We start from the raw sequence: 26,214 nt of genomic DNA on the forward strand, positions 1-26,214 counted from the left end.
GCCGAGCCACGAGGAAACCACGAAACCACCCGTAAACCCGTTCCTAAAATGTGAACGCCGAGCCACGAACAAACCACGAAGCCACCAGTTAACCCGTCCCTTACGTGTGAACGTCGAGCCACCACCAAACCATGAGGCCACCAGTAAACCCGTCCCTTACGTGTGAACGCCGAGCCTCGACCAAACCATCAAGCCACCAGTAAACCCGTTCCTAACATGTGAACGCCGAGCCACGACCAAACCATCAAGCCACCAGTAAACCCGTTCCTAACATGTGAACGCCGAGCCACGAGCAAACCATGAAGCCACCAGTAAACCCGTTCCTAACATGTGAACGCCGAGCCACGAACAAACCACGAAGCCACCAGTAAACCCGTTCCTAACATGTGAACGCTGAGCCACGAACAAACCACGAAGCCACCAGTTAACCCGTCCCTTACGTGTGAACGTCGAGCCACCACCAAACCATGAGGCCACCAGTAAACCCGTCCCTTACGTGTGAACGCCGAGCCTCGACCAAACCATGAGGCCACCAGTAAACCCATTCCATACGTGTTAACGCCGAGGCACGACCAAACCATGAAGCCACCAGTAAACCGGTTCCTAAAATGTGAACGCCGTGCCACGAGCAAATAACGAAGCCATGAGTAAACCGGTCCCTAATGTGTGAACGCACGGGAGGTTAGAGTAAGCAAGGACTGGTTGGCCCTGTGTCAGTGTAATGTGGCTGAGAGGGGTGTCATGTCTGGTGTCTACGTATGATACTTCAGTAGGGATAGGGCTTCGGCCGTTTGGATTCGGCCTGCCTCAAGTAGACACAGTTTTTGATGCACCCATACTGAAGGACGGCTCGATGTCATATGACTGAATAATTAAGTACGACGTAAAAACTCAAACATACATACATTGTCTTCTGGCAGATCGTGGATCGCATATGCAACACAAAATGTAAAACGGTCAGAACGTTATTTGCTTTTGTACTTGACGGCTTGTAGTCCACTCGTCTTTGTCTCAACCCATTTGCTCTTCCCGCCAATATGCATGCTGTATCTTAGGTCTTTCTTTAGATGCTAAAATCTGGAAAAACCTATAAGCTTGACTGAAAGAAAATCATTTTTAAATGATTTTTTTTTAAAAAGTTTTAGTGAAAGGTGTACTTGTGAAAAGCTCACTTTGATATTGTGGGCAAACATTGCAAAAGAAAAATCGGTAACTGTAAAAAGCTCTGTGCAGTTTTTGTTTTAATTTGTTTACAAGAATGTTGCAGTGTAATAGCAAGCACTGTCCTCTAGGTAAAATACGGTGTGAACTCATTCACTGAAATTGCTTCCGGTGGCAATTAGCCTATTGTTTTAAGTGCCATGAAGCTTTATTCAAACAATAATTTTGTTTTTTTTTGCAAAGGTTAGCCTTTACACATATTTACTTGTGAGATCTTTTTAAAATGTAGCAGCTGTTTTTCAGGAAGACTAACTGCGCTTGTAACAGTTAAGAAAAAATTGGCACACGCCTGAATTATACTCTCTAGTGTCGAAACAAAGGTTTTCTCTTGCAACTGAACGGAAAGAGTGAAGCAATTATAGGGAGAAACATTAGGCTATCTATGGTGACATGCGGGAAACGTGGCCACTTAGAATCCCATGCTGTTAATGAGACCAATTTTTTTCTCTGTTTACAGCTGTTAAAATGTGTGTTCCAGAGACGGCAAGGCAAAAAGTGCCACCATACCAGTATCAAAGACTTTCACCGGGTCATAATTTTGCACAAATTAAAGGAGACTCGAAGCTAGATAGTGTTTGTCTTATTGGGCTTTGATGTGTGTTGTTGTTCTATGTCGATTTTAGACTCAGTTGGAGAAGTGGTTCAAGGCCTAGTAATTTCAATTAACTGTGACAGTCTTTACTCTGCAGTTTTTTCGATTGGTCATAAAAAAATCCCATCTATATAGGGATACTATATTCTAGACTGAGACATTCTACCAATACTGTTAGATGCAATTGCCTGCGGCAAGGGTTTTATGTAGGGCGTTTGCGTGCAGAATTTGAATCTCACAACGGTGCTGCAAGATGATGTCTTCAAAACTGTTCAAAATGAGCTATAACAAGGCTTGTTTTGAACTGACACAAACATTGGCGATTATTTGTATATTTGCACGAAATCTGTCAGAAAACTTCCGAGCTACTTATGATTTTCAAGATCAGTTTCATGTTTTTTTCGAGAAGATTTTATCCCTCAGTTATAAGATACACATCTTAGTTAAGCACGATTACGACTCCTTTATGTGGCCGTAGATACCGAGTTTAAAAATAGTGAGAATTTGAGATCAGAACATCTGTTACATTACTACAGCTTGACGTAATCACCCAATGAGAGGCAAAGGAATAAAAGTTCTCTTTTATCCCTCTTTATAATCCAGACGTTATATTATCCTGAACACGAAGTAGGTTAAAAACAAGTTTAAAAAAATCAAGACACCACTGACACAATTGTAAGCAACGTACTTTGTGAATAATCTTTAATGGCCTCAAACCACGTGCTTCCGGAGTAGACTTGATTAACATACGGCAGTTATAATAATGAGACGTACTAGACGCCTGTGTTTATCTGATGTAATGTTAAACTATTCATATTATGTGTTCCAAAGTAAATCGGAAAAGCATGTATAAAAATTCTGGGTCAGGAAGCTAGAAGAGATTTCCAGGCAAAAGGTTGAGTTTCAAGTGAAACGACCTCATCGAGATCGGTGTGACTGCGGCGGGTCGACTTCCGGCGTATGTGACTTCTTTATCCGTGCGCATTTCAGTGCTGAACTCTTTCTATAAATTAAGACACCATGCTAGTCTCATTGTGTGTTTAGAAACCGCGATGCCTAATATACGCATGATGTAAATTCGTTTCATAGTTATTTCTGTATTGCACACAACGCCCATTTTTCTTAACGGACGGTTTATAATTAGGAAATTGTTAAGAAGCATTTCACACAAGCGCTTCACAAAAATATCCACATAGCAATCATATATATATATATATATATATATATATATATATATATATATATATATATACATATATACACACCCATACACACACGCACAGACACATACTTATATACATACATACATACGCACATACATATATATATATGTATATATATATGTACATACACGCATACGTACATTTATTTATTTATTTGATCGGTATTTATGGTGGGTGGAAACCGGGCACAGTCCGGGGGAAACCCACGACCATCCGCAGGTTGCTGACAGACCTTCCCACATACGGCTGGAGAGGAAGCCAGCATGAGCTGGACTTGAACGCACAGCGACCACATTGGTGGAAGACTCCTGGGTCATTACGCTGCGCTAGCGCACTAACCAACTGAGCCACAGAGGCCCCAATACATACATACATACATACATACATACAACCATGTCGTATATATAACTTGTGCTTGCTCCAGTAAATTATTGCTGAATCGGATATAACAGAATCGGAAAAGCCTGTGTATAAAAAGCCCGGATCGGGGATTCTAAAAGAGGCTTCGAGGAAAAAAACTTTAAACTACTGAGAGAAAGGGCAGAATTCCATACGGAATCTTTCTTTCCATTCGGAATTCTGTGAAGTAGACTTTCATCTCAAAATCACACTTTCCTGATGCGTAAATTAGTGTGATGGGTTTTCTCGCGTATTCTTGCAGCTCGCGCTTAATGTAGTGTTAGGTCACAATTGCTGATTCTCTCATTATCAGCTGTGCCTCTATGTCTCCGCACCCTGTAACCGGAGCTACTTGTACTAGAGGAACGTGGAAGTTGTCACGCCCTTGGCTCATTTATTAGACTTAATGCACGTCACAGACCTTGTCAGACAAAACAACCTACTGTCAAACAACAAAAACATCCAGGATCTTGAGTCCCCTCTGTAGGTCCTAAGCGCCACCCACTTTCCGCACGTAGGTCTACATAAAAATTCCGCGTCTGTCCCTGCTGAAACTGAAGTCATTTTGTTGTGTGAAAAAGTGTCCAGTGTTTGGGAAGTCACAAAGTACCTATTTCACGTAGAATTTTGTTTCGAATTCTGGTGATCTACAAAAAGGTAAGTTATATTTACGTCAGTAGAAAAACCGCTTAGATCAGCATTTCAACACGTCCGATAGGCAATTTTGGCAATACTTTCGGATTGTATCTATCGGAATATCTTCGCTTTAGATGGGCTGGCGAAGAATTGATGTGCAAGCACATTTGACGAAATGGACCTGGATTGTTTAATTCTGTATTATATGTATGCTGTGATCAGAATACCACTAGTTAATAAGGTGCACAAACAATGGATAATCAGTCCGAAAGTGAAGAATCTATCTCTCGTTCATACAATTAAATAATCAGTTAACCAGTTATATCTGTTAAGTACATTCCCGTGGAGGGACCAGTATGATATTCGATGGCGTTTGGCATCATACCAATCACTCATTTGTGAATGATTGTGACCTGTTCGCCTCCTTTGGAGTGTGACTGGAGTGTGAAATCCTTTTTAGATTGCTTTCATTGTGTTTTTATTATTCTTTCTTGGATATAGCAAGATATACCTAAGGACGATTTGTATGGTGTGTGCCTTGTGTGACATTTGTTAGATTCTGGATGTTGTGTCACCATCTCAATCAACGTCGCAGTTTATCACTACAAAACTTATTGAGTCAAGGAAATACTATGAAACACCTTCGCTTTAAATTATATTCAACGTATTGTATTAAATTACCAAAGGGTTCAAATCAAAGCAAAGCTGAGATACATATTTACCATATATTGCAGTTTGCTACACCTTTTGCATATCGACTTAAAATATGCCCTGAGGCATTTCTTGTATCTTTTAGCATTTCTGAGAATGTTGGCTCCTTTTCTTTTCGTTGATCTGTTTAATTTCTTGATGTATACACTTTCTTTGCTCTTTAATGATTTAAGCGTGGTTTTGGATATTGGTCATGTGGTTTTATGAACTGGAAAGTCCGATTGGTTTACGATTGGTATACTAATGTCTGTTTCGTAGCATAGACTCAATATAAGTACACATGTTACTTCTGCCCCTTTCAGTTAAATCTACCCATAAATCAGCAGGCTTTGGGATAGTTTAGTATTTCCGAAAGAAAAGGGGGTATAAAAGCGGCCAACAATAATTCTACATCGCAAACTATAAAATGCTCTAAATCAAATGTTGTGCACATATTCATATCTCAGTTCTCATATCACAGATTCATATCTCAGTTCTCATATCACAGATTCATATCTCTGTTCTCATATCACAGATTCATATCTCAGTGTTCATAAGTTCATGCATACACTGAATCATATATTCCTATAGAAAAATCGAAGTCCCGCATTGAATGCATTCACGAGATTCCTCAATATTTATACATGTATTACTTCTTCCTGTTTCACATAACACCAAAGGGAGGAACTTCTCGATTGCTTAATTTGTGGGGTGCGGTCTGGAGCTAACCTCTCCTGGTGTCTTACGTCAAAAGTCATAGAACCCTTTGAAGTGGAAGGGAGGTGACATCGAATGTGAATTTTGTTAGGATGACGACCAAATAAAAAAAGGATCCGTCGTTCTGTGTTAGTACCTTCCCTAACCGTATAGACAAGCTGTCCCCCGTGTACAGCACACTACTTAGCCCTTAATACCCTTACCCCAGTGCTTCCTCCCACGTTCATGTGCGTCTTGCACTGAGCTAGGACGTGACAAGGATCTGCTTCGCCAGGCACTGATTACCCAGTTCTCCACACTAAGTGTACTCAAAATGGGGGCGTTAGGGGCAGCAATAAACCACAAAATTACCGCTCCGTATTTACGCTGGCCAACGCACAAAAAGCGGGTGAATACATAGTCTTTATTAGAAGCCTGGACATGAGTGTGCTTAACTCGGGTTGAGACTTTGCTCTCGTTATATCTATAACAACTCCCCAATTGGGCTTGGCACATGGCCTGGTAGATTACTTCATTGACCTCCCATCTTCATGCACCATACAAACCTTAGCGTCCTATTGAGGTCAAAGATTGGCAGAGGAAAATTACAAGTCAACAATATTTTCTTCTCCCCCCCTCCCCCCAACAAAAAACAAACATTTTTTTTTCATAATTCCGTATTGGGTCGTAGATCACGTATCTGTGTCCGGTATGAAAGTACTAAAAGATAAATCCAGATGAATTGCAAAATCGACGTTTGATTTGTTGCTGGAAACTGGCTAGTCGGCGTCTGCTTATATAGGCCATAACGAAGGAGCGGTAGCTAGGCAATCAGGTGCAAGCTAATCAATCTGTGGTTGAAATACGAGGCAGCGGATGCCGGGATAACCATCAATCCTAATAAAACCACACAAATGTCTAGTCTACAGTTGTATAGGACTTGGATTATCCATGGTTTTGCGTACAGAGACACCGGGCTAGCCTTTACGAGCGCTCACAATTTATTTTATAAATGGGGAAAATTATAGAGAATTATTGGTCTTTAATTGACTCTTTAATGTCGTCTGTCCTAAACGATCTATCAGTCCCCATGTGAGATGTCTGCATGCGTGAACCACAGGCCAAACTGCGTCCTGTCTGAACTAGGCAGCTATCCAAACGCAACATTTTTGACAATGTCTGTAAAATCTGTAGCCGTAAATATACATTTACGTATGGCAAGGCTACATTCACGTGGCGAAAGCTTAGTCAGATCTCTTCTGGAAATCTTTTATTCTATTTTTGGACTGATGAAATTACTTTTGGACTGATGAAATTACTAAATACGAGAATTTACAAACTTGCATACCAAAAAAAGAATATACTGGGTAAAATATATGCGCATACTTTTTATCATTTGGAAGATGAATGTATATGAACTGGTTTAGATGCCAACTTCTATTCTCTCCTCTAAGTTTTCATGATGAGGTCGATGTCAATACTGCGTTGTGTTACTTGTGCGCAGTGCAGACATTCACGAAGCACGGTATGGGTTTAGAGCGAGCTTCCAGAAGCTACAATGTATCATTCGGTCCTACACGGAAGAAAATTCTCTCGTTTCTTTGCCAATGGGAGTCATGTTTTACTTTCTGTTTCCTGGAGCCTGGCGTTTCTCCAGTCTTCCATTCAGGAAGTGGCTGTCGTTCCGACACAATGCAAAATCAACAGAAGTGCTGATGTATTTCCATTAATCGGTGTATTCGATTCTTCTTGAGCCCGGCGGATAAACCTGAAGGTTTTGGTGTCTAGAAAACCGGACATTCCTCCAGTGCTCATTTCTTTCTATTGATTTGCTTGAACGGAAGCTATTCCCGAGATTCCCCGTGGTCTAAAGACCTGTTGTGAGCACCAAAGACGTTTACTAGTGTCCTGCAACTGGCTTATTGTCGGACACGTTACTGACCATTGTTCCGTTGAGTAGTACATTCATTATCCAGATGTCTCAGTACATACGTGCAACATGGCATGTCGTCACGCATTCGTTCGATAACTCATCCCACTTGGGTGCATGACGGCACATGTTATACGGGGAACAGTGCAACCTGTTACGTAGGCCTTGAAGTACACGTGTTACTTTGGCACGCAAGATCTTTTCACTGTATTTTCTCTTGGGGCGGAAAGATAATTTTGTCTGAGGCGAGAATTGTAAAAATCAGTCAACATCGTGTTTGCGTGCAGCTGTACTCGTTCGTTTCCAAAGACGTATTTTTCTACAAATATTCTCAGTGTTTTGGGGACGAACAAAACAACCGTTAGATTCTATTTGTAGAAGGGGGACGAAGGTGCGCAAAACAACGGTTTTCGGCAGGAAAAGACAGAGATATCCCAGTTGTGTCGGCTGGAGTGTTATCTTCATGTTTATTAGTGAAAAATGGACTAATTAAAAGCTCTTGGGGCCCAAGGGCTTTTTGTTCCAGCTCGTATCATTTGAGAATGTCAGAAATAGGACGGATACTGTCATATTGACGAGGGAGTTGTTTTACTGTTCCCAGGAAAGGCTGTCATATTGTCCGCGAGGGACACCTATATAAAATGGCCATTCTATAGACCGCTGGTTTTTGTGGCATAGCTTAACAGGCAAACGTACAACAGCCGCTCATTAGTGTCCATTATCGATGACTTTTCTTAGCCATGACCGCGATCGAAGATAATTAATGTGGGTTTAATGGCCATTAACACCAGTCGTAAGGAGATGTAGTCCTTCCCAAGCCTGTCATTAATCATTTCTTATAGTTGTCAACTCATTGTGTAAATTTGTTACGGAAGAAACACATTGGCGACTACTTAACTTTATAATGCTTAATTCGGTCGAGGCTACTCGATTTAGCAGAAAGAACAAAAAAAATTCATCACAATCCGTGATTTATTTGCACCCAGGACAGTTACATCATACACTCTGGTTACCCTTAAACTGCTGTGTGGATAACGACGGATTGGTCAATGGCTTTTCTGATCTCTAATTGGCTCATTATTGTTATTGCCAATAGGATCTTTATGAAATAATTCTTGATTATTTATATGACACTGCTTGGTCTGTTGGCCTTCCAGCAACCTGCGGACGGTTGTTTGTTTCCCCCGGGCCCTGTCCGGTTTCCTCCTACCATAATGCTGGCCGCCGTCGTATAAGTGAAATATTCTACAGTACGGCGTAAAACACAATGCAGTCAAATAAATAAAAAAATAAACTGTTATGCATGCAATGCCGTAATACACAAGTATACATTTATCAAGAAGAAATCGTCCCCAGACATTGTTTCAAGATGCTGTCAACCGAGCCAAAGCATTGTTTTAATATATTAGACCTTTGTGAGAAATCAGAGATTCAAATTTTCATTCATAAACCTAAATAGGACCTTCAATTCACAAGACCCATTTCCAGTACCATAAGTACTTACACTGATTCGTGTTTTTAAAGAAGACTGATAGCTTGCCCATCGGAAGTAGTTGGAGCTTTCATTTGAGGTAAGAATTTCCTTTCGTGTTTAGTGACTGAAGTCAGACAAAGCTACGAAAATTGAAATTCCCACCTAAACTTCGATGTTTGAAAATGTATTTATAATGCAGAACAATCATCCAATCATCCAATACAGAATGACATATTAAAGAGGAGCTGATTTAACGGATGCTTTGAAAATGAGATAAGTTAAAAAATACTTTCTGGATTCAGTTCCAAGGTTGTACTATAGGGTGAATAGGGAGAATAGAAAACTGAGGCAGAAATGTTACTTAAACACAGTCTTAACCGTTTGTATGAATTCTCCGTGTGTGTCGTTTTGCTGGAAAATTAATTGATTTTAATACATACCTGTGTTGACAATCGCAAGATAGTAAATCTTTCAACAGTAATCCCGTTCGTATCTCATCTCCATTGCGCAGAAGTGTGCACGCTGTAATTCAGAACACATGTTCGTACGCACAGTGATCGTTTGGTTTCCTTGAGTTGTCACCCCAAGCCTTACTTTGGCTTAGTGTCAACAGGTAAAATGAGTCAACCAAGTCAAAGTGTAACTTATCCTGAACTCGAACTTCAGTGAGGTCACGTGCCTGAATCCAGCTCTCGCAGTGTGAACAGCGGATTTCAGAAGTTTGTCAGGTAACTGGCCAAGGTCTGAGATTTTTTACACTCAGAAACCCGACGACCGCGTCAAACACAATAAATAAATAAATAAATAAATTTTGATCTCCAATAAGCATTGTAAAACTCAATGCAAACTCCACCTCGATGATGATACCAGTTGATTGCCGGAATTAGGACGGACATACTTTTTATTTATTTATTTCATTTGATTGGTGTTTTACGCCGTACTCAAGAATATTTCACTTATACGACGGCGGCCAGCATTATGGTGGGTGGAAACCGGGCACAGCCCGGGGGAAACCCACGACCATCCGTAGGTTGCTGACAGACCTTCTCACGTACGGCCGGAGAGGGACATACTTTTTCAGTGCAGTATTAATTACACTACATGTCAATGAAACAAATCAGCTGAATTTATCGGATAAGTGCATATCCCGTTACACAAACCTGCTATACTTACATGACAGCACTCAATTTTTGGTGGGGGGGGGGGGGGGGGGTTGAGTAATGAACTGTGTATAAGTCTGTGTGAAAATATAGATACGTTGGATACAAAGGGTGTAGAAAATAATGGCGAAATTATACATAAGTAATATAAAAAAGCGCTGAACCCGCCGGAGGAATTATTTGAACTGTGGACAATTGACGCCCACCAGCCTCTCAATAATGTTTCCACGACGGGGAAACTGGCGCTCTGCCCACGCATGGAAAACCTCGGCAGAGGCCAGGCTCCAACGGGTGAGAATCACCTAGGGCTGTATCGCCAATGTAAAGAAGATGCGATCGTGGACTGCTCATGCAGAAAAGCTTTGACGACCTATTATCTTACTTACACTATATTCCTTGCGCCCTGATGAAGCATAATGTTGAGTTTCTTCAGCCTCTGACTCTACTTGGTGCATTAGGACGGTTCTAAGGATCGCTTGACTGCATTATGGAGGTATGTAGCCAGAAATGGCAGAGTCGTAAAATTCCAAGGTTCCAAAGGTCGCATGTATCAAAGGTTCTTTTAACAGAACCTACTTTGGAATATAATATACTCATTGCTATACGGTTAAAACTGATTGGAGCGTTATACTGTTCTATTCTCAGCACAAATTGGTTTCTGCTGTCGATGTACGCAGTGGATTGCGATTTTGATCTCCTATGATTTGTGATCTGAGTGGTGTCAGTCGCGGAATGTTATATATAGGCTGTCTAAAGATCCTTGATTTGTGGAGATACCATAGGCATTTAATGACGTTCTTACCATGGGCCTCCAGAAAGCTGGTAGAAGAGCATTGAAACAATTCTTTGAAAACATACCCGTGCTCAGAATTTTTTGCATGAAAGCTTGGGTAATGTGAACGGAAAGAAAACTCAGCTATGCCAAAGAGCATGTTAGAAAAACTGGAGACTGTATACAGTTGTAGGGTAAAGTCTGTTGCGAAACTATTTTCAGCGCAGTGCTTTCCATCAATGAAGTATTAAATCACAACGCTTTTGTCTCTTGTAGGTTTTATATTAGCTGCTTTCCAATACAGTTACTCCCAGTTTCAATGTTTACATTTAATTTCAAGGCAGCATTACCCCAACACCGTTGATTATCATGTGAAATTTGTCGTATCATTATCAGATGCCATTTTTCTGACCTCTTGTGGGCTTTAAACTGACTTTTATCCAATACAGTTACTCCTACTTTTAATGTTTATACTGAATTTCAAGACGGCATTACCCCAACACCGTTGATTAATATGTGCTTGGTGATATTTTACTTTGGCGTATCATTATCAGATGCCATTTTCCTGACTTCTTGTGGGCGTTAAACTGACTTTTATCCAATACAGTTACTACTACGTTTAATGTTTATACTGAATTTCAAGACGGCATTACCCCAACACCGTTGATTAATATGTACTTAGTGATATATTAATGGCGTATCATTATCAGATGCCATTTTTGTGACCAGTTTGAATCTTGCATTAGGGATGGGGTTGCTTATTTTATTGAGGAAACTGGGGGGGGGGTTGTTTTTTTTTTAGAATTTGGCCTTGGGAATCGTTTTTGAAATACAAATATTGATATTTAGCTTACCATATGCATTTCGCTTACCATATGCATGTAACCACTTAACCCACTTACGTCGCCATTTGGAGCTGTTACACGTCCTTACTTGCTTAGTACAGTTTTTGCATGAGTGAGTGGGCGTATGTGAAATAAGTTTGTGGAGAGGTGAAGGGGATCTTCTAGAAACTCTAGAAATGTATTCATCAGTTGACGTTTCTTTGAATTTTTGCCGGCAACATGGTTTGCCCTTACTAAGGTTCACTGTCTCTCTTTCTGATATCTGTTTGTGGTTGCTAATTCCTTATTGTTGTCATGCATTTGAATATTGTGGGATTTTGGTAGGTGTTCATATTCATGCATCGTTCTATGTGCTGGAAATACTTTTCATGGCTCCAAATAAATAGATAAAAACTCATTCCGATAAAATACATGTATCTTTACCATTATACGACAGAAAACTTTTTACGGTCTCCATCGTTATATTTCGCCTAAATAGAGGGAAATAGAGCAAAGCAGAACATAGCAGCTTGTGCTTTTTTTTCCGAAACACAAATGGCATAGAATAAAAAAGACAACCGCATTGAGAGTAAAACTAGAGCAATGAGGACAGTATGATGGTTTCCTCAGCTGAAGCTTTATTGTATCTGATCATGTAAATGTCTAAATAGTATCAACACGAACCCCCTACAACCAAAGCTTAAGAAACACAGGTAAAAACAAGGTACATTGATTTTAATAACGATGAAAATGCAAAACAATGCAAAGGGACCAAATCTCGGGGATGCTTAATTCACCAGCCGAAACCAGTCCCCTTTCTCAGCGCTGTGTGAGGTATACATGTGCATTGCATTCAAACGCTGATTATAATGACTTTCCAAACAAGCCCATAACTTTGTTCTTAGATAGACAGCTCATAGATAACACTAACAACGTATGAAAGATGCAGGTGGGTTGAAATCAAATCTGCAATAAGATAGGAAATGCCTTGAGGACATACTTTACTGGTTATTTGTGACCAGATTCTAGTCATGGCTGAAAATGTCGTCACTGTGTTTTTTTTTTACAGCATCACCGTCTCCAGTGATGCCGTTTTTACTGTGGAACTTGAAACGTGTTCAAAGGCGCCAGGCGTTTTTTTCATTCGTTCACTTAACAGACCTTGGCTTGATAATAAACGTGTCATTTGGCGTGGTTTAACCGTTGAAGCTTAGCCTAGCTGTTCATGTAACCAAAAATACCAGCGACCGCTTTCAAGGATCCGTCCGAAATTAAACCAGTTGATGTATACAGAGAACGTGCTGGGAATACCACTTTTATCAGCATGTCCTTTCGCAGCTGAACGATGACGAAACAGTCTCTCAACCCTAGGAGAGACGCTTTGAAGATACCGGATCATTCAAAGCCCCTGTGGATTGCCCAAGAAGATGTAAGGTTTATGAGTCGATAACTTACCTAAATAAGGGTTGTATCAGCGGAATGTCGTTAAGACTTATTACTTTGTTAGAAAGGTTCGTGGGATGGATGCCAGCCTGGTACCTTATCGGATCATATTTGGAGACAATTCAAAGATACTTTTTTATGGTTTGATTCCGCAATAATTCTGCGTCAGTTACTGGTGAAAACAACAAGACTATGCACAGAGAGAGAGAACGCCATCATCAGTTGATGCCATTTTCTCAAATTATATTCGCTTGTCCCTAATTTCACTGCCCTAAGGAAAGCTCTGATAATTATATCTTGCATCTGTATCTTCCATTACCTAAGTTCTTTCCTAGTTTCTATGGCATCTGTTAATAAAGATAAAAGAAATATTAGTGTAACAAACAATTAAATAAGAAAAATTTCTGTATTTGCTTTCATAGTATATCATCACCGAATCCTCAGTGTCTTTCTAGAAAATTTGTATATATGACTTTGAGGTATCGCGTGACCTATAACCTAAGTTAGTCAAGCAGCACGTCAATCAGGGGTGAAGATATACTTATTCTTAAGGTAGATAGAATATATAGCACAGAACCGCGTTTCGTCGATGTGAACCCATATTAAGACATCAACCGTTCATAATTCTGCTCTGATGATTGTCATAAAACGAATTGTTAAAGTCGAAAGAAAGATCCAATTGAATGACGTTATGAGGATATGTCTTTGAACGTAATTACTTCTTCTTCAGCCTCGGTCACACAAGCGTTTTTTTTTTTCATTTGGATATTATCTTGTTCCATATCTGTGTTAGACAAAATTACGTTTAAGAGGTCACATTATATTCATGAGGTAACATTGCATTCATGAGGTAATTTTATATCCACAAGGTCATTTTATATCCATAGGCCACCCAACACGTTTGTCGTCTTTCTTCTGTTAATTCACATTGCATTTACGTTTTCATATTTCATCCACAAGGTCACATTACATTCAAGAGGTCACATTAAATGCACGAGGTCACATCACAGTAATGTGATGCATTACATCCACCAGGTCACATTACATCCACAAAATTCCATCACAACCATCCAAATCGGATCTACTCCATCTTGCTGCTTGATCCACGAGATCACAGATTATGATACAGATTGGATCTACCTCGTCTTTCCATTTGATTTGTGAGGTCACGTTACATCAATCCACATCGGATCTACCTCGTCTTCCAATCTGATCCGTGAGGTCTCATCACATCAATCCAGATGGGACCTACCTCATCCTATCATTTGATCCTCGAGGTCACGTTAAATTAATTCAGATCGGATCTACCTCGTCTTCTCATTTGATCCTCGACGTCACATTACATCAATCCAGATCGGATCTACCTCATCCTCTCATTTGATCCATGAGGTTACATTCCACCAGTCCAGATCGCGTCTACCTCGTCTTCCCTCATCTTCTTGATCTATGGCTTGATCCACATTTGATCCAGAAGCTGTTTTAAATGCGGTTGTTGCGAACATCTTGATATAAGTTAAATGCATCATGATGTTTTGCCTATCTGCGATCCTTCTTTTGTTGCTATGTCTTTATTTGTGTAGGTCTGACCTTTGAATCTTTCGGGTTGTCCATGATTCAGATAGCGTGATATTTTTTTTTGTTAAAAAATAAAAATAAAATGCTTACTTTGGTTTTGCTTACCTCAAAATCACCAATGTTAAAGACATTCCATTTATTTAGCCTTCCATCCTTAAATTGGCTGTATACTAGTGGCAGGTGTATGTAGCTTCGGTATATCGGTTACTTTAGCCTCTAAGACGTATTGGACCTGTTCACAAGAACACACAGAGCTGTCAGATGATTGATTTCCCAATGAAATATACCTCATATATATTACTAGTCTAACGATATGCCTCGGAGGCAGGCGGAAAATTGAAAAACAAGTATAGATCCCGAATGCGCATAAAATATACATGAAAATTGTCGCCTTGGGAGTTAAATGAGAAAGAAATGGTGAATTAGAATGCGGAAAACGTCTCCACAAAGAACATCGCTCTTGCGGCTTTCTTTAAAGGCAAGGTTTACCTTCAGACCTTCTCCCTCCCTCTCCCTTATTCTGCTTCCTTTAGCCTCAGACAGGCTCGTCGGTTGACTGGTAATTGAAAGGAAAATTAGCTCCGTGTAATTGCTGTAGCTTTGATGAAAAACGGACAAGGAGCTTTAGTTTCTTGATTGCGGTTGATTACCCATTCGACATCAATAGCTTTTCTTGTCTGCGAACCAAAATCCATGTGGCTATTTAAAACTGAATTGTTTAGCTATATCACAGCACAACAATTAATTGTCGAACTGATCGATTATTTTAGCCGGTTTGAGCTATTATTATACGTGAGATAATCTGCTTTTAGTCATTTTGTGTCAGGGTCAAAAGGGATTTTAACATTTAACAGAATATTATTGGAATGGTATCATCGAATATAACCTCTGCCTTGTTACAATGTGAGAGATAACAGTGGTTTCGCTTTGTGCTGTACTGACACGGGGTTTGAATCATCATATCGTTTGAATCATCATATTGCTTCATCATATTGACACAGGGGAAATATCTCGAAGGAGCCAGGCTAAAGAAACACACACCAACCTCTCCAGGTTTCACTGGCAATTCCGAATGTAAAAATGTGAAAATGAACAATGAACCAAAACAAGAAAATATCTGCAGTGGGTTTCGGGCTCATGGAAGATTTGTAGGTGTTACCTTGCACCACGAACGTTAATAAATTACATAAATTCAGGGAGCTCTGGTCACTAATTCACTAACAAAGTGACACAAATGTCAGCAAAGGTAACAAAAGATGCTGCTCTTTGTATATTGATGGCAATTGGCAGAAATGAGCGATCGATACTAGCATACTGGAGATGCTTTTTTTCCCGGTATACATGAAAATCACATCTCACTGCGATGAAAATGAATTTTATGAGCTAAATATAAAACAGACATTCAATCTCGCCAAACGCAATCTCCGCCAATTCTCAAGAAAGGGGGGAAAAACTCGGAAGGATTAATTTATTTAGACTATTTGCTATAAGCTGTAGAATTTTTTTTCTCTGTTTGCATTCCTGCCAGTGAAGTCTCCAAGGAACTCTAAATGGACAGATTTAGAAACTGTTCATAACACGGAATGTGGGGCCCAAGAATGGGAGTTGAGGATGCTCTTTTACAAGAATTGCTTTGCCCGATTAATTATTTTGGCACGGTGTGTAACAAATATATAAATAAAATAGTTTTGCTTCTGTTTAGTGCACCAGGTATAAGTTAGAAGATCTCTAAGGCCAATAACCTGCGGATTGTCCTGGGTTTCCCCTCGGCCTCTGTTCGGTTTCCTCCCACCATAATACTAGCCGCCGTCGTGTAAGTGAAATATTGTTGAGTACGACGTAAATCACCAATCAGATAAATAAATGAATAAATAAATAAATGAATAAATAAATAAATAAATAATTAAATAATTAAATAATTAAATAAATAAATAAATAAACTCAAAGGCCATTTCTCAGTACAGACAGCCAAATTCCACCGCTAAAACAAACGATACAACACATCTCTGAACTACACGATACAATCAGAAGGTTATTTTGTAACTGTGACAAGCAACGCCGTTCTGTTAGTCCCTCTGTCTGTTTGTCGGTCGGTCGGTCTGCCGATCTCTCTATCGACTTGTCTGTCGATCTGACTGTCGATCTGTCGGTGGGTCTGTCGGTTAGTCAAATTCTTGACATCCTATCTATGTAAGATGGGCCATTCGTTTAGCGAGGGATTTGATTTCAAAACGAAGTCATCTTTCTCGGGATGTTGCGAAATGTGGATAGCTGGGTGCGTTTGAAGTCTGTTTGTTAATAAAAAAAATCAACACATGACCATAAAACTTTTGTAGACACAGAAATCGTTATAGTTGATACAATTACCCATTGAATTTTGTGTGGAAAAGAATCCATGAAGGTGTACATTGTCATTTTCTCACATCAAATATTCCTTAACCCTGCTTTAGACAGAGTTATATTCCAAAATTGTGAAGATACTAATGATGTGGCGCATTGTTGGGGAGGGGCTTTGGCGGATGTATGCGCTGAGTATATACCCACCTTCCAGTTCGTGTATTGTCGTAAAAGTTTGCTCTGATGGCTTATTGAAATGAAACCTTGGGAACTGCATAAAATGCTTCCTTTTCAAGAGAGCAGTCAAAGTTTGCCAGTTGAAGAAAAATCCCACTCCCTCGGGATATGTTAGAGAATGGCGTGGTGCCAACAAATTTAAATTAGCAACCATTTTTTGTTCGGAAAGAGAAAAATCAGGTTACTTTTTTAAGACTATTTTTTTAAAAACGAAAACATGTAGTGATGACTTTCACGCAGAACTGGGATTTCAAGCACGCATCGTCAGTTTCAGTGGGATGAGAACCATACCAAAGAAATGAGACGAATAAATGACGCTGATATAAATAGATACCATCTTTTGCCTTTCCAGGTGACTTAACGATTTCAAGGTCATTGCATGGCTTTGTGGCTATAATGCAGATGATGTGGGTCTTGAATTCCTTATTTAGAGTAAAAACATACAAGAGAATGAAACTTTGCCTGACTGCACAGATGACAGTCTTACAAGCTTGAGCAGAGCCGTATCGTGGACGACAATACATTTTTCTCTTCACTGGATCTGACTTCTCGCAAAGTAACCCAGGTCAATAAATAAATTGATTTAGATACACTTTACGATTGCCCCAGCTGCGTGAAAGTCGAATCGAATTTCAGAAATGAATCTTATTGCGGCTTCTCATATCGGCGTTTGTCGCTTTTGGCGCGACTCATCCAACGGAACAAACCACTATCTTGCACTTACTGTCTGTTATCGGTACATTTATGTTAAGTAATGTACTGTGATCGGTACACTTATGTTAAGGAATGTACTGTGAACAGCGCACTTGTGGTTAAGAATTAAACATGATCATGCACTTGTGTTAAAGAACTACACTCAAACTAAGGCACTAACAGTGATGCATTCACATATGCCAAAAGTACTCAATGATTTTCTTTTCTTAATACGGGGGATATGATGTAGTTTTACATAAAACTAGAAAAGAGCTTCTTCGCGTCTTCTTTGGGCGTAAAAGTGATTCTGAGCTATAGTTTCGTAAGGCTCAATCGGTCAGTTCGGTTATTAAGTAGCCTGCTGTAGTGACGTCGACGATGATAACTGTCAAAACAACTTTGTTGCGGGGAAGTCGGTCTCGCGTTCTCAGTATGTTTATCAATGACGTCATTTTCAAATATTTCCTGCCATATGCATAAAATAGAGGGGTTATTAAGACATAATAAAATATACCACAAGAATAAAATGGAAGTTCTGAATTTTTGCTATATCTTTCTTCATATTCATTAAAACCATGCACTTCGTTTTATAGTGCCTTTTCAGGTATCCTTTGGAGAACTTACCTTGATCGGAGCCCTTATGTTAAGGAATTAACGGTGAATTCTTTCTCTTCTGTTTACAGCTAGGAAGCATGCGCAGTTTGGTGTATGTTTTTGCAATAACGCTGACGGCACAGCTATTGGTACAGGCCGGCTGCAAACGTGAGTATTTCGGAGCTTGCCCATTTTATTGTTAAATATAAGGTAATACAAACCTTGGCCATTGTTAGTCATGGGAAGATAAACCATGGCTTTTTTACATCAAGAAGGTAAATACAGAGTTACAGCCGAACACCAGAGATAAATCCGTATTGTTCTTCATCTGGATAGTAATTAAGAACTCGAATTTTTATTTGGAATATCACTTTTTCGTAAAATGGTAACTTTTAAGCCATCAGCCTTATTTTATAAGTCGTATATGAGTCGCATGCTTCGGAATTGAATCTTGGATCGTCACCTGTAGAATCCTGTTTAGCATGACAGGGGTGTGTGAGAATCTGTTGATGGACAAAAAGCAGCATTGTTTCTCTATGTTCCACAAAATAGCGCCACGCGTTGCATAAGTTCTTCTCTGTATAACATTGACACGCATTCACAAACATTGAAATAAATGTTAAAAGTACGTTAATATTCATCATGTATCGTAATGATATCCAAATGGTTTCGGCGTCCGCCTTGAAGCCGGTAGACCCGGGATTAAACCCGAGTCGAGTCATACCAAAGGAGGGACCTCCGTGGCTCAGTTGGTTAGCACGCTAGCGCAGCGTAATGACCCAAGAGTCTCTCACCAATGCGGGTTCTGCCCGGTTTCCACCCACCATAACGCTGGCCGCTGTCGTATAAGTGAAATATTCTTGAGTACGGCGTAAAACACCAATCAAATCAATGAATCAGTCATACCCAAGTTGGTACTTGTTGCTGCCTCGCTTGGCGCTAAGCACTGAGAAGTTAGAGCACGGAAACAGGACTGGTTGCCACAGTATAGTGTGACTGGGTGGGGTGTCGTGCCTGGTGTTTTCGGCATGATACTTCAGAAGACGCCAACAAGTGGCGCAGCACTTTCACGGAATGGTCTCGCTCTGCCACAAGAACACACAGTACACAGTTCCTACTTCAGTACCAATGGAAGAATGCGCTGTACACCTCGATATTTTTAAACTTTATTTATTTATTTACTTAACTATTTATTTATTTAAATGATGTTTAACGCCAAACTTAAGAATTTTTCACTTATTTGACGGCGATTAGGTTTATGTATTGGGGAAACCGGAATGTCCGATGTAAACCACCGACTTTCGCCAAGTAGGATTACCGTGCAAATCTCTTTCCTTGAAAGATAATACCAAAACTGGCTCCGAAAAATATGGCTGTGTTTAGAATACATAATTAATCACACTTCATGCCAACGGATCTGACAAATGTAATGTATTTAGTTGCGCTATTTCACCTAGATTATAGTCTGAGCTATGCTATATATCAGAAATGTTTCTACTTCGCATCGATTAAGTCACACCACCTCCGTGTATAAGGTATAGACGTCTACGTGATGAATTCCATTTACGCAGGAACTAGCGTTCGTATGGAAGCCGGTTAAGGCCATCGTTCGTGATAGGGACAATTTTCGATCGTTTCTTATTTACTCCAGCCTGATTGAGTTTCACCCTTGACTGCTTTAAAGTGATAGCGTGAGAGGAATCGAGGAGTATTCAGGCGAGAGGCAACTGTTGCCCTATAGGCACGAGGAGGCTACGAGGCTTGTAAATCGATGGCTGCCAACGGAACGGTATTGGTTCGTAGTATGCTTCTCTTGTGGATTTGATAGCCCTGGGTGTGTTCAGCAACGCATTAGTTCCGCGGGCAAAAATACTGCGGGAATTTGTTCTACGCGGTCGTTGGTCAGGCCATAGATTTCCTGGCTAAGCGGAAATGACTTAATCAGGTAACACTGTCAGCGCCGTCTAACCATGATACAGCGGGGGCAATTAAGTGGAAAACACTATTAGACTCTATATGGTTTCTCTTGTTCAACAGGATATTTCAACAATGGAGAAACCAAAAACTGTCCATCGTCGTATCCTATTACTGATTTGTCACATACATTGTATACACAAACGCAACATTTGAGAGAAAAAAATACGTGTTTCACATTGTTTTGTAAGAATTTTATAGTTAAATTACCCCTTGCCACAAACCGTCAAGCATACATCGCGTGTTTGTATGGTGTAAAGTCGAAACTTCGAAGCACTGTGGAAACAGCAGGATATATGACTTCCCTTTTTGCTCACGTTCCTCAGGTATATCTGGTAATGAGTAAAATAATTAAGCATTATTCTCATTCCCTTTAGTAATCCCCACCCACCTGCACCAACCAACAAAACATTTCCAGTATTACTAAGACCTTATAGGAGCGTCACATGAACCCATTCATATATCTCATAACCACAGGCCTAATCTCCCTTATCGTTGTTCCCCAGCCCTTGCACCAACCAAACAGAATCTTCCCACTGACCTTAAGACATGGCAAGAAACCTTTCATATAACCCATATATACTGGCCTCCAAACATGACCCCGTCAATGCCGAAGTTTAGTGCAGGTGGATGAACATTTTCACATCCTAACATCTAACGTGATATACTTGGCTGCATAACCCGAAGCCATGTCTTGAGAAGAAACTTGACACGTGGCACCTGAATGTTTCTTCCGGTCGTCCGTGATCGTTAATTTCCATCCAATCTCGGGCTGTTTGTCTCATGAGAAGCAGATGGTTTTGACATATGTGAATTACCATTTTCGAGAATTAATTTCGTTTAAATCCAACACCCAGCGTTTCCTTTCATTATTGCTCTGTGACCGAAGCAGTTGTTCAGTGAAGCGTAAACAGATGTGTCAGGCTTTATTAGAAACCGGAGCGTCAAAATAACATCTTGTCAGCCAGCTCACCGTGTTTATAGTCGTCAATAGATTGAGTATTTGGACAGAATAGTTTACCATTCTTTCCAAATTCGAAAAAATTTACTCTGACAAAAGCCAAACTCGATGGTGATAATTATCATCTATGTTTTGTAGTAATTCAGATCAGGATTGAGAGCAAAGGAACCGGAGCGAGAACATTCAAAAAATCTGGAGAACAAGGAAATAAATTAAAATTAAGTGAAAGAACAAGCTTGGTATTATGTATTGTTAAAAATTAACTCACTGTTTGCTGTTCGTTGAAAACCAGATCTTCATATAGTAATAAAGTCAATCAATATTTTGGGGGCTGACTTATTGATTCAATGGCTGTTGTTTAATACCATACTGAAGACGTTTTCACTTATAAAAATGGCGATCAGATTTTAATATGCGTCTGGATAAGTGATTCCAGGTGAGATAAACCACCGTTTCCAATCGGTTTACATTCAGGCTTTTACGCCATATTGGTGGAAGACAAATGACCCTCGGCGAGGGTAAGAGCTCTAATGGCGCTATACGAGCACCGTCGACGACATAATCCTTAAGGCACATATGGACAGTGAAAGCGGGACATTCCTTCTTTTAAATCAAAAGTCTGTATTTTTATACGAATTCTAAATATAGACTGTCAGGTCTGGGTTGATGTCTTATATTTACATGCCACATGCACATAAATCCGGCTTTCTCGTGTTTTACTGAGTATTTGAAACCAACCACTATGATTTACCGGGAACATTCTGTAGTATCGGCTCGTGGGTGATAACCCACTTAAAGAATGGCTGATACGTTTTTTTTTTGTTTTTTTTTTTTTGGAGGGGGCGGGGGGTGGGACGCTGTAAACTGTACGGGCGACTAGTTCATACAATGCCTCTGCCATTGCTCCGATTGTAGCTTAATCGAATACCAAATATTGGAACGAAGACACACATTTCATAGTACTAAATGGCGCCACGGAAGTGAAATAATCTTAACTAACGCCTTAAAACCCAATGAAATAAAAATATAGGCTTACGTGTAAAAGAATTTTGTAAGTTGTATAATGTATACTTTAACAATATCTTTATCTCATATTAAGACTTTTTATTTTCTCTCTGTCTGTTGCAGCAAGCTTTTTCACGTTAAACAGACCAGACAATCAACTTCAAAAATTTAGGAAGATGCCCCGGTAAGTAGCTGAAGAGAACCATAGGCCATGCTTTCTATGAGGATTCTCAACGCCACACAACAGATCGCCATGGGCAAAAACATTGGCTGACTCTATGCATCATCGGGATTAGCCTACTATTCAGGCGCGAGGCAAATGTTACCCGATGTTGTTCTGATGTAAAATAAATGTGTATAGCTCTGGAATATATAGATTTCCCTCACTTTTCGTGGGGTCTTGGTGGCGCCTATGTCTGTTTGCACAGTCTGACATTCGCATATCTGCATATCTCCTGTGAGAAGGTTGGTCAGTAACTTGCCAAAATCGGTGGTTTACCCCGGACACTCCGGTTTCCAGCGGCCATGAAACTGATCTCAATCACGATCCGCCACCATATAAATGGAACATTCTTTAGAATAACGTTAAGAACGATCAAATAAATAAATAAATGGTATTTAACACTTATCCAGCCGATTTCCTTCGCTCAAATTTGGTCTACCGCCTTTTTACATCTGTATATTTCTTTTAATCATCTACCCTCCCATACAATGAACCCAAAGATTTTCAAATAATGCATGTAGCACGTTTTTGCAGAATTTATTAAAATGAACCACTTAATCCAGTAAACCTGTCTTTTCTTGTCTTTGCAGACGGTTGAGATGCAGAGGTTATCATTCCAGCTGCGTGCCATGGAGTAAAAACCCCGTCACAAGTTGCTGTACACAAGACAATCTGACTTGCAAATGTAATTTGTGGATGCAAAACTGCAAGTGTACTAGCAAGATGTGGGGTAGATAACGCACGGGACCGAAGAGAGTAGACAGCGCCACTTGTCGGCGTTTAGTTCCTCTGCCCGAACGTCCACTACCGCCATGTGTCTCTGTCACCGGAATGCTCACGCAGATGTATACTTTGTATACGCATGCCTATCTCGACCGCACTTACATGCTGTTAAACTAAAATATTTCGTTACAAACTAAACTATAATTTCGTCAATCAGAAATAATGGTATTTTGTAGCATGAACTGCGATGTAATTCAGTGGTCTATATATTATATGCCCTTAGAATAAAAGGTCTATAATGTCGGCTTCGAACGGATAACTTTTGCTTCAACACTGACTTCAAACTGAGGGAAAACTTCGTGACTTCAGAATAAGAATATGATGTGGGTTTCATCTGAGGAACTTTCTGGTTTAAAAAACACAAAACGCTCTTGGCTTATTAAGTGAAAAATAGTGTCCTGCAACTCAACTTATCGGGGAAAAAAGTATTAAGAAGTTCCCTCCCTTGATTTATAGGTGAAATTACATGGACAGAACGCCCATATAAACAATATGTTTTGCGTTACCGTAAAAGATTACGAACTTCCGGTCCATGAAGGTTGGTGATGGGTCGAGATGACACGGAGCCTTTTGTAAAGTACAAAATAAAAGCAAAAGTGTGGGTTGAATGTGTAATTCTCTAGCCAAAGATCTGTGTTTTTACCTATCAGATAGGCCTAACCTGGGTACTCTGCTGACATATCGCCATCATTTGAAACTTGACTGTTACGACCGAAGTACATTGTATCTCCACAAATTTATTATTTATTTCCTGTTTTTATTTAGTCATCATCTTTCTTTGCCCGTTGTCACGTTGTTAGTGACAAGTATATTTACTAATAAACAGTTCTGTTCAACTGTCTTTCATGCTTGTCTCAGTTTATCATGTTTACTGTTGTTTTGATAATCATTACAGTGATATATATATATCTTAAAACGTTTTTAAAGATTATGTGTTGGTCTATGCAGAATATATACCGTGAATATTTTAATATTGATAATATATGTTAATGATTTTGTTATGTATTTGAAAAAAAAATGGTAAGAGTTGATTTATTTACGTATAAAAGGACTTAAGAAAGAGGAAAGTATCAGGGTTGGGGGAAAGGGGAGAAGTGTGGATGCTTGTTTTCGATTAATTTGCGCTTAAACTCGTGCCCATCGCTGGGCACCTGAAAACCTCTTGACTTAAAGCTGCAGTGGAAACAGAGAGAGGTGGATTCGAACACGCGACCTCATGGGTCAGTTTAGGGCCCTACAGTCAATGGAATGCAGTGTTTTATTCGTCTGAGTCAGGAATGCCCCATCTGCGGGACGTTGAAAGCTCATGGATGATAACCCTACTACATCTGGGTGTGTAACAGACATGGATGGTGTGAGGGAGAAGCTATAACTGACACACTGTCAATAGTTCCTCACTTACGATCTAACTGACTGTTTTTGTCCAAAGGTTATATGTATAACTGACAGGCCTCCAACGATGGATTTATACGGCATAAACAAGGTCACCTTCGGAGTGTTCCTCATCCGGTAAACACATCTAGATATACACCTGTCATGTTAATGACAGAATTATGCTTTGTGCCTTGTTTGTTCTGACTCACTTGTTGTTAAAGGAATCGCCCAACAATTTTGACTGGTTAATGAAGATAGAACTAATGTATTCACAAAATAAATCATTTCCTACATATTTTCGGAGCGCTCTCAACGACTCAATTTTCCGTACGACGTCTTTTTTGCGCAGAACAAGGCGATCTGTTTACGGGCGACTTGTGACATTAATGAAAGAACGACATTAACAGACTCCTTAACGAGAATTTTTTGATTGTTCATAAAATTAGCAAGTCATGATCATTGGGCAATACCTTTAAGGAAACACAAGGAATGGGTCGACACTTGAATAATCTTAGAAAGTAAACAAGCTAGATCAATTTGTCAAAGCGCATTCAAATGGCGCGATTTTTACTCTCGATTGGTCGAAATGAGCAATGGTCGATTGGAAATAGGACAGTTCATTTCGTACGCCGCGTTCACACGACACGACATGATCTTTGTCCTTTATTCGACTATTCGAATTCCACAAAGCATTTACTTGTGGATTTTATTGTGGTTTTACGTCATACTCAGTGGGTGTTTTATATATCGGTGCAAGGAGAATAAGGCCAATTTGTGAGGGATTCAGACAATTAAGGGGAGAGGCTTTATTTAAGGGTCGTGGAGAAGGTGGGGTCTTAGGGACGTGATGTAAATTTATCAAAGTGCGCAACACCTTTCTTGAACGGTACAAATGGTGGTTTTGTCGCCAGATCCTCTTATATCGTACCTATTAAAATTTAGATTTCTGCTAGGCCTATTTTGGGGGATCATTTCGGGGTCTATAACGGTAGGAAGGCCACTTTTATGTCATCTCATACAAACTAACAATGGATAATTTGGACAATACAAACCTTTTCTCGCCAACTACAGGGACGACATATACATGATTATAAAGAGGAGCACAGGCACAAATCTCATATCATTAAAATCAACAAATATTTTCCAACATCAACTTGCTCAAGCCTCGTCCTGTAGATCCTTACGTTTTACATAAAGGAACCAGGAATATTTCACTCATATGGCCGCTAGCATCATGGTGTGAGAAATACGAGCAAAGCCCGGGGAAACCTACGACCATCCTTTCCACGTAGGGCCTAAGAAGAAACTGTGTGAACTGAACTTCAACTCACAGCGATCGTACTGATGAGAGGCTTATGCACCACTGTGGTGCGCTAGCGCGCTAACTACACGGTCACG

The 26,214-nt window shown here is 39.9% G+C and overlaps 1 protein-coding gene across 1 annotated transcript; it reads left to right on the plus strand.

Annotated features, from left to right (window-relative positions):
* The first annotated feature begins 10,366 nt into the window (after positions 1 to 10,366).
* Positions 10,367 to 24,283, plus strand: LOC135482306 (uncharacterized). Its single transcript, XM_064762222.1, has 4 exons — positions 10,367 to 10,514; positions 18,586 to 18,664; positions 22,560 to 22,620; positions 23,250 to 24,283. Exons 1-4 carry the CDS (start codon positions 10,509 to 10,511, stop codon positions 23,395 to 23,397), a joined length of 294 nt encoding a protein of 97 aa, XP_064618292.1. The 5' UTR covers positions 10,367 to 10,508; the 3' UTR covers positions 23,398 to 24,283.
* Positions 24,284 to 26,214: the final 1,931 nt, after the last annotated feature.

Source organism: Liolophura sinensis, chromosome 1 (assembly GCF_032854445.1).
Source record: "Liolophura sinensis isolate JHLJ2023 chromosome 1, CUHK_Ljap_v2, whole genome shotgun sequence".
Classification (NCBI taxonomy): Eukaryota; Metazoa; Mollusca; class Polyplacophora; order Chitonida; family Chitonidae; genus Liolophura; species Liolophura sinensis.